The sequence below is a fragment of the Marmota marmota genome, unplaced genomic scaffold (assembly GCF_001458135.2).
Source record: "Marmota marmota marmota unplaced genomic scaffold, marMar, whole genome shotgun sequence".
Classification (NCBI taxonomy): Eukaryota; Metazoa; Chordata; class Mammalia; order Rodentia; family Sciuridae; genus Marmota; species Marmota marmota.
In genome coordinates, this window is record NW_026000108.1 from 6,149,706 (window position 1) to 6,165,126 (window position 15,421).

At 52.8% G+C, this 15,421-nt stretch overlaps 1 protein-coding gene across 1 annotated transcript; it reads left to right on the forward strand.

Moving 5' to 3' along the window:
- The first annotated feature begins 10,353 nt into the window (after positions 1–10,353).
- Drd5 (dopamine receptor D5) lies at positions 10,354–11,804 on the forward strand. The gene has a single exon (XM_015481961.2). It carries the CDS (start codon positions 10,368–10,370, stop codon positions 11,802–11,804), a length of 1,437 nt encoding a protein of 478 aa, XP_015337447.1. The 5' UTR covers positions 10,354–10,367.
- The last annotated feature ends 3,617 nt before the right edge of the window (positions 11,805–15,421 follow it).

Here is a 15,421-nt window from a genome sequence, read left to right on the forward strand (position 1 = left end):
ACCGAGACTACATGAAGGAGGCGTCCGTTGGGTTTTCCCTGGTACATTTTCATATTCAGGAGACATTTTGTAAAAAAAAAAAAAAAATTTGAAAGAAAGAAAAAAGAGTCACTGTAAGGGAGATGAACTTAGAGCCATCAGAGAAGGTCACTTCCAGTGTCCACCCATCATGGCTGAACAGTGGGCGTCCAAGCCAGCATCGTCTGGGCTCCTAGGCGGGCAGATTCCTGAGTAGCTCAGTGCTTAGCTGTTAAGAGCAGCTGCCTGTTGAGAGCCACAGCCAAAGGGGCCCCAGCAAACTTTCAGACTGCCAGCTGATGATTGGCTCACAGCCCCCAGCAACTTCTAGCTGATTGGCTCCTCTGCGGTGATGCTCATTGGGCTGTTTCCCCGCCCTTTCAGACTAAGGAGCTGCTCATTGGGGGACTTTTTCTGGCTCCACCCACTCGACCCAGCCAATCGGCCTCAAGAGCAGGAGGAGTGGGGGAGGTGGAGAGGCTTGTGGGAAGCCGGTGGTGGCAGTTGGGCTCTGAAGGTTTTTCCTGAGGAGCTGTTTTGTTTGGCGTGTGTGGTTCTAAAAATAAAGTTCATTTCTTTTGACAAGTGGCTCCTGATTGTGCCCAGCCAGGCAGCTGCCTGGCTCCACAGGAACGATTCTCACAGGGAACTTGACATTGGTTCTGTCCCCATAGTTCTCACTAGGGGCACACAAATTATCCTCTCTTACTGCTTGAGCCTCCCTCAGATCTGTAGGTTGAACCCCTCCTAATCCCAGTGTGACGTTGTTTGGACCTGGGAGGTAGGAGGTCACCATGGTGGGGTCCTCTTGAACGGGATTAGTGCCCTGGTGAGAAGAGCCAGAGTCAGTAGCTGTCTTCTGCCATCTGCGACGGGAAGGGCCCACAACAGAACCCACGTGTGCTCACACCCTGATCTCAGATTCCAGCCCCCACAACTGCCAGAAATAATGTCCACTGTTGACAGGCTGCTGAGTTCCTGGCATTTTGTCATAGCAGCCCGAGCTGACGGACACCTTCTGTTGTGGCCTTATGCAGAGGCAGAGGGAGCTGGCACATCTGGCAGCTTCAACGTGTGCCTGAGCTCCAAAACCAGGATTTGGACTCGTGTTCCTGGTGTGGGGCTCTTGGAGCCACAGAGTGGAGGGGCGGGACTGTGCAGATGGGCATCCAGGGGTCAGCTGGCTCTTGTGGTAGCTGGTGTGCACGAGGAAAGGCATCCCTGCCACAAGATGGCTCCAAATTGCTGAGCCAAAGCTCCCAGCCGCTCACGTGGGCATTGGGACTCCTGTGTCTGGCCACCCAGACGGTAGAGGATCCAGTTGGAGCAGCGCTAGCTGCTGTCTTCGGTTACACAACCTTCCCCACTTCAAAGCTCTTCTGATGTCCACAGCTATGGCTGTCTATGTCTATGAGTCCCAGCTGAGTTGGCTGAGTGACCTGGTCAGGTAGACATGGCCACCCAGGCAGGACACAGGGGAACTTTGGGCCACGCCCACATAGCTAGTAAGTTGCAGCAATGGACGCTTCTGCCAGATTTTAAAACTCCGCTGCCTTTTCTTCACTCTGTCCCTCCCCAACCTCCTCTGTGGCACTGGGGATTGAACTTGGGTCATTTACCACCAAACTACATTCCCAGTCCTTTAAAAATTTATTTTACTTTATTTTTGAGACAGGGTCTCACTAAATTTTTGAGGTTCCTGCTAATTTGCCCAGGCTGGCCTTGAACTTGGGATCCTCCTTCTGAGTCACTGAGGTCACAGGTATGGTCAGGCACCCGGCCCTTTACCTTTCAATCAACCTTATCATCTTAGAACAAAGTCCGCACAGTTAACCACCCCCTCTCCCCTCGGAACTGTTTCTTGGGTGCAGGTGTTCAGGAAAATCAGCTGACCCAAGATACCACTGTCGCCAGTTAGAAAATACTACACTTGGCTTAAAGTTGCCAAGCGCGTTCTCCCGCAGGGACCGGAGCCTTGCTGTGGAGGGCGTGGGCAGCAGGGGGCGCCGGTGCTCTTCCCTCCGCGCTGCCTCACGACCTTGGAGCGCAAACCAGAGACCAGGAGCCGGTGGGTGGGCCTGGGTGGGCCTGGGTAGGCCCTAGCCTTGGGAGTCACAGATGAGGGGCGGGCGCAAGAGGCCCCCTTGCACGCGCTCTCTAGGACCCCCGTGGCATGTATCACAGATGCCTGTCACCACTGCCAGATGAAGGATGGGGGTGGGGATTCCGAGGTCTCTTATGAAGCCAAGGGCAGCTTGGATGGTCCCCATGGATGTTCCCTCTAGGGGACAGGCTTGTCACTCCCTGTGGGCTCCTTGTCCCTGTCAAGAGGCGTTGGAAGGCTCCAGGGATTGCAGGAGGTTCCAGGGGGTGTGATCGGCTGCACGGGTGGAAGTGAGTCAGGGAGGAGGCTGGGGCAGCTGCGGATGGGGGGCGCCCTTCTGCCGGGTCCCCTGGGGAATGAAAGGGCTATCAGCTCCCCCTAAGAGCACATCTTAAGGGAAGGATGGGGATGGGAAAGGAGAAGGGGCCGTGCAGTGTTTTAATCTGAAAAGTGGCTTGCTGTTTTAGTGACATTAATAACACAGGGACCGCCAGGACAGTAATGCTAATTGTTCAAAAAATGTAAATCAAATCAAACCACCTAGTGAGACTCCTTCAACGGTCCTCCACTGCGTTTAGAGGACAGTACAAACTCCTGCTCAGGCTCAGTGAGTCGTTTCTGCACCTGGCCTTTGCTCCTTCATATCATGTGGCCCCCCATCCCCTGCAGCCCCTTCCCCTGCACCCTCCCTGTGCCCTGCTGCAGCCACAGGCAGCTCCCTTCTCTGCCTTCCATATGGAAGGCAAGTTTCCCCAGCTCCTCAGGACCTTTGCACGTGCCCCTCTGGGATGGGCAGCCTCCTGCTAGGATCAGCTCTTTCTCCCTCTGCAGTGAAGTCCTAACCACGTACCCAACAGAACCCCTGTTGCTGCACTTCCCCTTGGCCCTTTCCCAGTCCTGTTCTGGCCTCTGCCTCTGTCTTTACCTGGGGGGTTAGGGTTAGGGTTAGCCCCCAGGAGGGGAGGGGCGGGAGGAGCTTTGCCTTCCTCTCCCAGGGCCTGCCTTGAACAGTTGCATGACCATGTGGGCTGCCTTCACGGCAGGAGAAGATGCTGGGGACACTGTGGCACTCAGGACTGCCACGTTCCTTCAGCTCGGGAGGCCTTGGCAGGCGTGTACCCTCTGATCGCCTTCAAGGCACAAGAGGGCGCTTTAAGCCTGGCCGTGAAGAGGGGCCAGCAGAACCTTGAATTTCTCCCCTCCTCTTGCTCTCAGACCTGGAAGGGAGGGGACAGGGGGACAGGTCCCACAGGAGCTCAGCAGGGGGATCTGTTCTCCCCAGGGGTGGGCCAGCAGTCAATGGCCTCCTCCCCGGTGGAGGAAGGGGACTCTCGCTGCCTTTCTGACAGCAGCAGCTGCCCCTGTGTGCCAGGTCTGCCTGATGGTCTCAGCCACGTGTGCTGGACCTCCTCGGCTGGAGAGGGTGCAGAGGAGGCATGCGAAGGTGCCAGGCTAGGGTTGGCCAGCCAGCTCCTGGAGGCAGAATGGGTTTGACATTGTGGAAGGGCTGTTTACACACTCACTGTCTCATACACACATTTGTTGGCGGGAATTGAACCCAGGGCCTTGCACCTGCTAAGCGCATGCTCTACCACTGCGCTGCGCCCCAGCTCACACCCAGGAGGCAGGACGCTTCCTCCTTGGATTTCCCCTCAGAACTGAACTGCTTTGGCTGTGTGTGTGTGTGTGTGTGTTGTGTGAGTGGGAGGTGGTGGGGATATTGTATAGAAGCTTTAGAATTTTGTTTTTTGTTTCTATGAAGAATGTCATTGGGAATTCAATAGGGATTATGTGGAGTCTGTTGCTTTGGGTCATATGGACACTTGAACAATATTAATTCTTTTGATCCATTAGTATGTTAATTTTTTCATCAATGTTTTATGGTTTTCAATGTGTAGGCCTTTCACCTCTTTGTTAATTTATTCCTAATTAATCAGCTTTTTATGCTATCATACATGGGTTTGTTTTCTCTTTTTTGTCTAGGTAGTTATTTGTATATAGAAATGTCAAAGATCTTTATATGTTGATTTTATATCCTGAAATTTTATGAATTCAGTTATTAGATTTAACTTTCTCTGTGTGTATGTGTATGTGTGTGTGTGTGTGTGTGTGTGTACTCCTTGGGGTCTTCTTCGTATGACCACGTCACCTGCAGGTAAAAGGGATTTATTTCTTGCTTTCCAAGTGGCTCTCTTTCCCTGTCTAACTGCTCCTGATGACGACTCTTGTACTCTGTTGAACAGAAGTGGTGAGAGCATGTCCTTGCCTCGTGCTGACCTGAGGAATAAGCTTCCAGTTTCTCCCTTTGCTCACCATGTCACCGTGGGTATGACACTGACACACGTGGGCACATTCACACCACAGTGTGGGCCTGGGGCGAGTGGGTGGTGGGAGCACAAAGGGAGTGGCCCCTCCTTGGAGTCCTGGGAAGGGCCGTGCGTTGGTACAAGTTGACAGGTGAGTGGGACTCCAGAAAAGAGAGGGAAGGACATTTAGACAGGAAAGAGAGCATGGGCAGGTGCAGGGCCGGGAAGAGAGCATGCGCAGGCGCAGGGCCGGGAAGAGCTGGGCTGGGGGAAGACAGGACCCCGGGTGGTGGAGATGGGCTCCACTGAGGCGGGAAGGCTGGTGGCCAGAGGTGGGTGGGGCACATAGGTGGAGGCCAGGTGGTGAAGACCACATAAGGCATCTGGAGTTAATGAGTCTAGTTCTGTTGGTTGGGTTAATAATTATTAATGTGGATCAGGATGAATCCTGGGAACACGAAGGGCAGAGCATTGGCTGGATGGGCCCCGGGAAGACAGCACTGCCCAGAAGCTGCTGGAAGCTCTGGCAGCCATGCAGGCAGAAAGCAGGGAGGATCTGAGTTAGAGAGGGGCAGAGGTGACAGACAGAAGGGGTGGCTGTGGACCCACCTCGGGGTAATGGAACATCAAGGCTTCTGTTGGTTGGGGACTACGTGGCCCTATCATCAGCTCACAGTTCTTCCCGGCTCCCCTGCTCCATTGCCTGGCTTCCCTGTGGACAGAGGAGAGCTCTTGTTTACTCACGTGACCCACAAGTCTGAGGGCTGGAACAGAGTTCCCGCACTCCCTGCCTGACCAGAGGCTCTGAGTGAATTGCGGTTGGGTGGTCCTATTGGCTCCCTTCTGTGCCAGGAGAAGAGCAACTCCAGGGGGCGCTGGCCTGGGAATGAGAGAGACTTGGAGCCAACAGAACCTGATCTGCAGCTGAGGCAAAGCTTCCCAGCTCACTGTGGTAGTCAGCAAGAAATAGCTGTTTGCTGTTTTAGGCTGCTGAAATCCTGGGGCTGTTTGTTAGGTAGCATCATGGTAGCAAAACCTAACAAATACACCCACTTGGATTTCTTTTCTTTTCCCTCCCCCCTCCCTCCCCCCCCTCTTTCTTTCCCTTTCTTTTTCTTTTCTTTCTTTCTTTTTTCTTTTTTCTTTTTTTGTTACCAGGGATTGAATTCAGGGGCACTCAACTACTATGCCACATCCCTAGTCCTTTTTATATTTTAGAGACAGAATCTTGCTGAGTTGTTTAGGGCCTTGCTAAGTTGCTGATCACTTTGAACTTGTGATCTTCCTGCCTCAGCTCCCGAGCTGCTGGGATTACAGGTGTGCACTACTGTGCCTGGCCACACTTGGATTTCTTAAGAGCAGCTTCTCATTTCTCCATTCTATCTCTGCATGGTGTAATAACAGTATCAATACTGCTTTACAGATCAGGCAACTGAAGCTCTAAGAGTTCAGTAACTCTGTCAAGTTTCCGCAGCTAAAATGTCAGAGAAGGATTTGAATCCAGGACTGTCTTGGAACCCTACCCTCCCGTCTGTCTACACAGTGCTACCTCATGAATAAACCAACTTCTGGAAGAGACATATTGACTGTCAGAAGCCTTGTTGCTCCTGAGTTGGGGAGAGGAAGGATCAGGGGCTGACCTTGTTATTTGAAGAGGGGGTGTTAGAACCACCACAGTGGGTCTGGGCTCAAGGCAATGCAGATTTCTGCCCAGCTTCCATCCTTTGAAGCTGGTGCATCGGTAGGACTGGGTCTGGGGGCTCAGAGGCATCTTGTAGCCAAGGAGTGGAGCTTTTCCTGCTGTAAAGCAGAGTTGAGTCTTTTGATCTCAGCAGCAGCAGCAGCAGCAGCAGCAGCAGCAGCAGCGAAATCCTGGGCATTTTCCTACTGATTTTATCATTTGTCTCAGGGAAGCAAATCCCACTTAAAATATGTCTTCAGACAAAGGGAGATCAATGAGTTCAGACAGAAGACTATTTGCTGACCAGAGTAGGAAAACCGCCTTTGTGCTAAAATGTTCTACAAAAATCCTCTTAGTCCAATTTTGCAGAAACCAATGTGTGGAAGGACCATTTCCCACCCGTGTCCCCTGAGATCCGGGCTCTGCCTGGGATAAATAAAGAGGGGCTTATTAACCCTCTAGGTGGTTAGAATTCTGCCCAGGAGGCTGGCTCCTGAGGCTGGCTCCTGAGGCTGGCTGGAGAGATGCCCCGGCTTCCAGCTGCGTTACCTCTGCCAGGCTCTTTAGACAACGTGGGAAAGAGCCCCGGTGAGACGGTGCAGCCAGTCCTGATGGGAAACCATGGCCCCATGACTCTGGAGCTCACTTTAGCACAGTCTCAGCAGCAGAGGGAAAATGCTGTCTCCAAGAGTGATGAGAAGCATGGTCTTTTGGATCACAGCTCTGGAAATTTGTATTACCACCCAGGCAGCTTCATGCCTCTGAGCCTCTGCTTGCACCATTCCCTCCATTACAGGATTCTCCTGGATCTCCAAGGTCTAGACAGGGCTTGTGAGTCACAGCTCAGTTCCTAGCTCCAACAGTAATGTTGTGCTAATTGGAAGAGAAAGCCCTTGCTCGGTGTACGTTATCATCTCCTGCTGGAACTTTCCTGTAACCATTATGCAAACCTATCCTGGCCACGACTTGTCATCCTGTACCCTCCCCCTATCAATGGGGCTTGTTGCATGAACGAGGGGATGGATTTCCGGGGTCAGAAGCATCTGAAGGCAAATGTAGAACTGTGTATGGAGCATGTGTGTACCTTTCTTGGCTGATTAAATCCTCTGTCCATTGATTTCACAGCACTGGGCAGATTCCCCTTCTCCGCTCATCTACCAGTGAAGATTTGTCAGGCACCCAATCTTTGTATTGGAGCAAAGAACCAAGACATGGAGACAGTTTCTTGATTCAAGGAGCAAGTGCCTGGAGGGCCAGCAGCCCTGCAGTGAGTGGTGAGATGCAGATACAGTGTCAGCGTAGCTGCCACGTGAGCCAGCCCCCGCCCCCTGCTCAGCACTCCTGCTTGGTCCAGAAGAGGTGATTGCCATAAATCCCAGAGGACGCAGAGCCCGATCCCTGTGGCAGTCTCCAAGCAGTGTCGTGTCCAGCACTGAGAGGTAATTTCCAAACCCAAGCTCTTTGCTTGCTTCTGTGGGTGCAGTGGGGCTTCCTGCTCCTGGTCCCTCCTGCTCTCCTATCTACCTCTCCCATGCTCCCATAGCCTCACCTCTTTCACAGTCTTCCCTGGAAAAACACTGTCCCACTTTTTGACCCTTTCCTCACCTCACTGTCTCTACTGTGAAGATACACAGGGTCTCTTCCTTCTGGGACCCTTCTTTCCTCCTCTAGCCTCCAATAAAGCATCAACTCTGGGACTTGTCCACACAAAAGCCAGGGGAGAATCCTCCCTGGAGAGCAGCCGGGGGCAAGGTGTGGCACAGGTGTCGAGCAGGGAAGGAGGGAAGCTCAGAACACCTGTGATAGGGTCTGTTAGTCTCATCACATTCACCACTTCAACTACCACCATTCCCCATTTCCAGATGAGAAAACTGAGGCCAGGAGAGACCACATCATGTTCCCAGGACCCCAAAGCTGGGAAGTACCTGTTCTTCCTGCCTGCCATATCTTTCCTTCTCTGTCTTCTTCTTTGCCTACTTCACCTGTGACGCAAATGCAAAGAGAAACTACTCCAGGGAGGTTTTCACCAAACATCTTGTCTTGGCTGGCCCCCTCCTAGTGTGCCGTTATTTAACACTTTAAACTTGCTCCATAGCAGGCATCACAGTTGAAATTGTATGTTTCCTTGGATGATCCTTAGGTTAACATCTATCTTTAGCATCAGATTGCAAACTTCTAGAGGAAAGGAAAGTCATATCTATACCTCTCTCTGTATATACCCAGTGTGTAAATGGCATCTGAAATATAGTAAGTGCTCAATAAATATGTGCTGAATGCAAGAATGAATAGCCAAACTTCAAACCCCTGTCTCAAAAGTCCCAGTTCATCTCCTGCACCACAAGTTAGTGTTGTTCAGGAAGACAGAGGGGAAGCAGGTCATTTCAGGTTCTGGAATAACCACCCAGCCCATTTGGGGAAGTGCAAGTGAGTGATCAGTTTTGCTTCTACTGCTGGTGCTGTCTCCACTGCAGGCTGCATGTGGAGCAGTGGCAGGAGAGAAGCAAGGGTGGTGGGAAAGGCATGGGCAAGATGTTGGAAAGATCTTGCATGCCTGGCTGGGGCTGGGACTCTCAGGGACACGGTCACAGCCAGGTTTTAGAAACAGCACCCTACCTGTGGTTCAGTGGTGGGTGGTCAGAGAATCAGGGCTGGAGGCTAAGATGGTGTCACTGTAATACAGGGCACAGAAGTCCCAGTCCTGCACAGGCGGCAATGCTAGAGAGGAGAGACCGGAGGAAGCATGGCTCTCCAGTTTCAGTTCAGTCACCCTGACAGCTGTCTTGCCGTGTCCAGCTGCAGAAAGCACTGAGAGGGAGGGGGGCTGCGGTGTTCAAGGCTGAGAATCTGGGGCACCTGCAGGTGCTGGTCCAGCGGCAGAGGGGGCAGCGGCAGGTGTGGTGGGAGGGAGGGGATGAGAAGCTCCTGTCCTGCTTGCAGACCTCACATGCTGCAGGTGTGTGTCCCAGGAGCAGGCTGCTCCCATCCACCTCCCTCCCTGCAGCTCAGCTGAGCTCACACCAGCAGCCAGACTGGAGTGGTTCCCAGTGGGACTTGTCCTCTGGGAGGTGCTCTGAGGGCTCCGAAGTCTGCTGTCTCTCTTCACTCTTCCTACACCTGCTTTCCCCAACTGCTTAGACTTTGAAACACCTTTCCAGGACTCAGTTTCCTTTCCTGAAAAACGCTGAGATTTTTTTTTTTTAAATCTATCCCTCCCAAGATTAAAACAAGAAGAGAATGTGAAAGTGCCCTCAGGAGGCAGCTCCAGCCTTTGGGGAGGGTCCTCCCCTCCCTTTTCTTCTGAGTTCAGTTAAAATTATTTTTTAAAGGAAAAATCACTCACAGGTTGGAAGTGGTGGGGAAAGGGCCTCCCTTCAAGGGGTCAGGGAAGCAATTTCGGGGGAGCAGGGTGGTCCAGGAGATGCTGTAGGAACTGGTGCCTTTTCCTGGATGGTGTCCCTGGGTCCTGACACGTGCAGAGATGTAGGAATAATTCTCTCACGTTTGCTGATGAAGAAACCAAGGCCAGGTGAAGTTAGATGGGGCGCTCAAGGTCGTGCAGCCAGGAATAAGTCTGGATTTGGGGCTCAGGTCAGTGAGAAATCCAACGCGGCCTTCTTCACCCTACAAAGCTTCCCCATCCCCCCACCCAGCTTCCCAAACTTGGCCAGGGCTGGGACCGCAGGCTGGGCCAGGCCAGGCACCTTCCCTGGCTCCGGCGAGGGTCTGGCACTGGCGCACCTCTCAGAGTGTGGGCTGCCCCTGGGCTCGGGCAGACGGAGCGAAGAGAATTAGAAAGCTAGGGCCCAGGTGGGGCGGGAGCGGGAAAGGAGCGCGCGGCGAAGGGCGGGAGCGCGGGACCCGGAGCGGCGCGGGACGGCGGGCGGCAGAGCTCCTGCGCTCTCCCTGCGCCCGCGGCTCCCGGCCCCCGCCCCTCGGTGGCGGCTCGCTCATCCCTTCCCCGGCTCCGAACCAGACACGGCCGCTGTTGCCACCGCCACCCGGCGCGCTGTAGGCTCTTGGAAACAGCCCTTGCCGCCCGCGGGCACCAGACGCTTGCTGCCCCAGCTCCGGGACTGGAGGGCTCAAGGCGTCCACCGCTCCGGGTCCCGGCGCAGTGCACGGTGAGCGCTCCTCGGGGCTCAGGGGTCTCTGGGCTGCGGGTCCTGGGGCACCCCTTGGGGTGCCCGATGGGGCCTCCTGGGGGACACAGGGCTGAAGTTGTAACCACGCTTAGCTTGCCGCTGCCCCCAAGCCAGACATGCTGCCTCCTGGGCGCAATGGCACCGCGTACTGGGCTCGGTTCAGGCTGCAGCAGCAACTGGTTCCGGGGGACGCCTTGGGCGGCTCAGCTGGGGCCGCGCCCCTGGGACCATTGCAGGTGGTCACCGCCGGCCTCCTGACACTCCTCATTGTCTGGACCCTGTTTGGCAACGTGCTGGTCTGCGCCGCCATCGTGCGCAGTCGCCATCTGCGTGCGAAGATGACCAACATTTTCATCGTGTCTCTGGCAGTGTCCGACCTCTTCGTGGCACTGCTGGTCATGCCCTGGAAGGCAGTCGCCGAGGTGGCTGGTTACTGGCCTTTTGGGGCATTCTGCGACGTCTGGGTGGCCTTTGACATCATGTGCTCTACGGCCTCCATCCTGAACTTGTGCATCATCAGTGTGGACCGCTACTGGGCCATCTCTAGGCCCTTCCGCTATGAGCGCAAGATGACCCAGACCGTGGCCTTAGTCATGGTGGGTCTGGCTTGGACCTTGTCCATCCTCATCTCCTTCATTCCAGTCCAGTTCAACTGGCACAGAGACAAGTCGGGCTCCCGGGGCCAGGAGGACCTTCCATCCAACCTGGCCAATGGGACGCCCTGGGAGGAAGCCGGGGAGCCCAATGCGAGGGCAGAGAACTGTGACTCCAGCCTGAACCGAACCTACGCCATCTCCTCCTCACTCATCAGCTTCTACATCCCTGTGGCCATCATGATTGTGACCTACACGCGCATCTACCGTATCGCGCAGGTGCAGATCCGCAGGATCTCCTCCTTGGAGAGGGCCGCGGAGCATGCGCAGAGCTGCAGGAGCAGAGCCCCAGGAGAACCCGACACCAACCTGCGGGCTTCCATCAAGAAGGAGACCAAGGTCCTCAAGACCCTGTCTGTGATCATGGGGGTGTTCGTGTGCTGCTGGCTGCCCTTCTTCATCCTCAACTGCATGGTTCCCTTTTGCAACGGGGACCAGCAGGCCGGCTTCCCCTGTGTCAGCGAGACCACCTTCGATGTCTTTGTCTGGTTCGGCTGGGCCAACTCCTCACTCAACCCTATTATCTATGCCTTCAACGCTGACTTCCGGAAGGTGTTTGCACAGCTGCTGGGGTGCAGTCACCTCTGCTCCCGCACGCGTGTGGAGACGGTGAACATCAGCAATGAGCTCATCTCCTACAACCAAGACACGGTCTTCCACAAGGAGACTGTAGGGCCCTATATCCATATGATTCCCAATGCGGTGGCGCCGGGAGACAGGCAGGTGGACAACGAGGAGAAGGAGGAGGAGGGCCCTTTAGATCACTTATCTGGGACCTTTCAGACGCCCCTGGATGGTGATCCTGCTGCCGAATCTGTCTGTGATCTGGACTGCGAGGGGGAGATTTCATTAGGCAAAATAACACCTTTCACCCCAAATGGATTGCCTGAAACTGCATAAGAAGTGCCCCACAGACCTCTGTGAGCATACACTCTTGCTCATCATGTACACATTCTCAGCGCTGCTGGGTTCTTCACTGTTCTGTCTCTGTGTGCACATGCTTAGAAGCTCTGCCCTATTGATTCTTATCTGAAAGCATTGGCAGAAGCAGTGGGAATAATCTGGGTCAAATAGATCCAGCCTAGCACAGATGGACCAGAGGTCCTAGAAGAAAATGGGGAGCTGGTCCTTTAAAGATACACTCTCCCTTCCCCTTTCAAACAAAGAACTTGTTCAGTGATTATTTGGTTGGCTGAGTTTTAAACACATGTTCAGGGTGTGAGTGGTGATGCTGGGGTGCAGTGGGGTGTCTGCGTCTTGCTTCTCTGATCCTATGCTCCTGCAGGGTCTTTACTGAGGTCTCAGTGCTTCTGGTGTCTGATAAACACAAGGCATGTGTACGGTGGGGTGAATCCTGCTGCTTGGCAAGGCTGGTTTTCAGGACTGCCCCTGGAGATGCCATGGCATGCCCCCCCTAGAATTGGGATTTGAGTACACCCTTAAAAAGCACCAAAAATGTTTGCTGGGTGTAGAAGCGTGTATTTATTTTGACCTTAAATGAACACACAGGACAAGGGACCTTGAAGAGCTTCCGATTTCTTTTTGTTAGATGAACACGTTCCAAGTATGTATTGAAGGCTGGTTTCATAGCTACGGCATTAGATATGTGGACTTCTTAAGCCTGGGGCTCTGATTTTTTTTTCTCACTTGGCATTTTCTATTTAAAAGAACATAAGACAATTCTCCTGATTCCTAGATGGTGGCTGTCAGTTCACTGAAGGGGTCATCCGGGATAACAGCACTATTTTCCTCCATCTGTAATCTAGGGTGTGTTTTAAAAAGACGCGGCTTTTGGTACACTGTTTTCTGAAGGGCTTTGAGTGGTGTGAGTCAATACACTTTGAAAAAGAAATCCCACTGTTAAACAGACACGTTTACTTGCAGACGATAGTAAATAAGAGGATGCATTTTAACTGAGATGACATTGGAATGAATTTGAAATTGGAAAATCTGCAGGTTGAATTGCTCAGTAAAAGAGCTCAACTCACACCAATCTCTGCACTTCCCCTTGCAATGTGCAGAGCCAAGGCTTCTTACTCCAGCCCCGCTGCAGTGGAGGGCGTGTTATTGCCATTAGACTAAATGTAAAAACTGCTGATGGGAGCAAATGGAATGGGAATGGGTAGCTTCTCACAAGTCCTGGCTTTGAAGCAGCCTTGTCAAGGGCAGTTCGATCTGTTCTGGTCCCCTCAAGGATAATTTTGTTGTTGGTCTTCTGTGTCACCGTGTCTTGTTCACTGCAGAATGTGCAGTGCCTGGCGCATAATGCTTAATAAATATTTGTTGAATGAATAACTATTTCTGGAACAGTGTGATGGAAAGCAAAATCCCATTTGGCACATTCATTTCATATTTGATTTCATAAAACTGATACTGGAATCTGAAATCTGTTTGTTTTTTTGACATTTTATGAACAAATAGCTAAGCAAAACATCAGGGCCAGTGAATAGAACGCTGCTTTAGGATTAGGAGATGACTGTGTGACCTTGAGTGAGTCTGCTAAGCTCTCTGGGCCTCACTTTCTGTGTACCAGGGAGGCCTCTATGAGATCACCACGCTTTATGATGCTAATGTTCATGGGCAGGGTCTGTAGTGAAATAAACCCAGTAAACTCATATTCAGTGCCTTTTTACAGGGGGCCTTAGAGCATTTCCTAAGCATTACGAGTCCCCAAGTGGGGGAGGATTCTGCCTTGTTTCCCAGCATCTTTGACTTTGTGAATCCTCATTTGGTAGAATTCTGTCACTCTTTCTCTGGAGTCTGCAGTTCCAGGGAACACAGTTTAAAAACACCTATCTGGAATTGTCTAACATGCAGCCATTCTATTCTAAAGGAAAGATTGTCATGAACAGAATCTTTCAGGGCAAATGCCATTCTAGGCCCCTGTTTAAGTAAGTTCTGTGTTGGGGAAAATGCACCACGTGAGGACGTTGGAATTCCCTCTGTAATATCATCCTCACGTCCTGTAATTATTTACATCTCCTGGATGCGTGCACTGCCTTGAATGCTGGACAGGCCTCTCATCAATCTCTCTGCATCTGGGAACTTGTGGGAAGCCACACCAATGAATCCAAGCTGCTGGATCCTGGGCGTGTTGTACTGCGCTCTACTGACCACCATGAGCAGCATCAGGCACCAGGAGATGGAGCCAGCAGGGTGGTCAGCTGCTTTTGTGTGAAGGGTGGCCAGGGAGGCCTCTCGGAGGGAATGGTAAAGGAAGTTGGGGTAAAGTCGGGGTTGGGCAGTGGCGGTGTCTGGGAGGCAGAGCAAGGCAGGAGAGGAATGCGGTGCCAAGGCTGGAACTGGCTTGTGTTTTGCACAGCCCGAGAAGAGGAGGGTGACCAGAGTGGCAGTGAAGAGGGGAGTGTGCTGGGTTAACACAAATGACAGCAATAGGGACACTCACTCTGCACAGGCCCCACACATTCATTGATTTATTTGACCCTCATGACCCCATGCAGCAGTTTTGTTACCCATTTTACAGATGAGGATGCTTAATCATGGGCCTGTGGTCACCCTGCTCATGAGTGGCAGAGCTAGACTGAGCCCAGGGAGCCGGGCCCTAGGTTCTTAAATCCTAACTGCCCTTGGATGGTGAGAGACGCTGCCAGGACCTCCCTAATCAGCAGATGCTCTAGTGCTCATTTTGTAACATCTGGCTGTTTGCACACTTGCATTAACTGGCTGATGGGTTCATTCCTACGTGGGTGCTAGCGGACCTTCATGTGTACCGGATCCAGGCTTGAAGGGAAGGCAGCTGAGGGTAGTGGGCAGAATAGCCGTGGAGCAAGCCTGACATGGAGGGGCCATGTGCTTTCTTGGATTCTTATCTGCTCTTCACATTAACCTCACATGTTCTTATTATCTTTCCATTTTACGGACAGGGACTCTGAGGCACAGAAAGGTTATGTTGCTTGTTCAAGGTCATAGGGAAGTGGTGGAGCCAGTGTTTACATCTAGGCCAGTGTTTCTCAATTGGGGGCAATTGGGAATTTGCCCCCTCTCCCATGGTGACATCTGGTTATACCTGGAGACATTTTGGTTGTCCCAATTGGGTGAGGGTACTCCTGCCTTCTCATGGGCAGAGTCTAGAGATGCTGTAAGCATCCCATGGTGCACAGACAGCCCCTACAACAGCAAGTCATCTAGACCCAAAGGCACAGAGTGTCACGGTGCAGGGGCTTCAGCCCAGGCTGAGGGACTCCAGGTCCCAGTGCCCACCCAAGCTCACCCTACCTTGGCTTTGCAGCTCCCCACCCTAAGTTGGAATTTGAGCTCTGCCATTTATTGGTTGTCTGGATTTGGGCACCTCTCTGAGCTTCTGCTTCTATATCTGAGCAATGGGCACATGGATACCAGAGGCGCAGGTAATGCAGAGGTTATGTTGGTGTCATCCCATCCTCTTCTTGTAGAGAGCTCTGTGCCTTGGGGACTTCGAGGCCCCTGGTCCAGTTAGAGCTGCCTCCTAGCTAAGCTATCTATCCTGCCCAGCATCGCCTTCTCAGCTTGGAACCGTG

What these genes read in the sequence shown, in the direction of transcription:
- Drd5 (XM_015481961.2), top strand. Translation starts at nt 10,368, where the DNA reads ATGCTGCCTCCTGGGCGCAATGGCACCGCGTACTGGGCTCGGTTCAGG.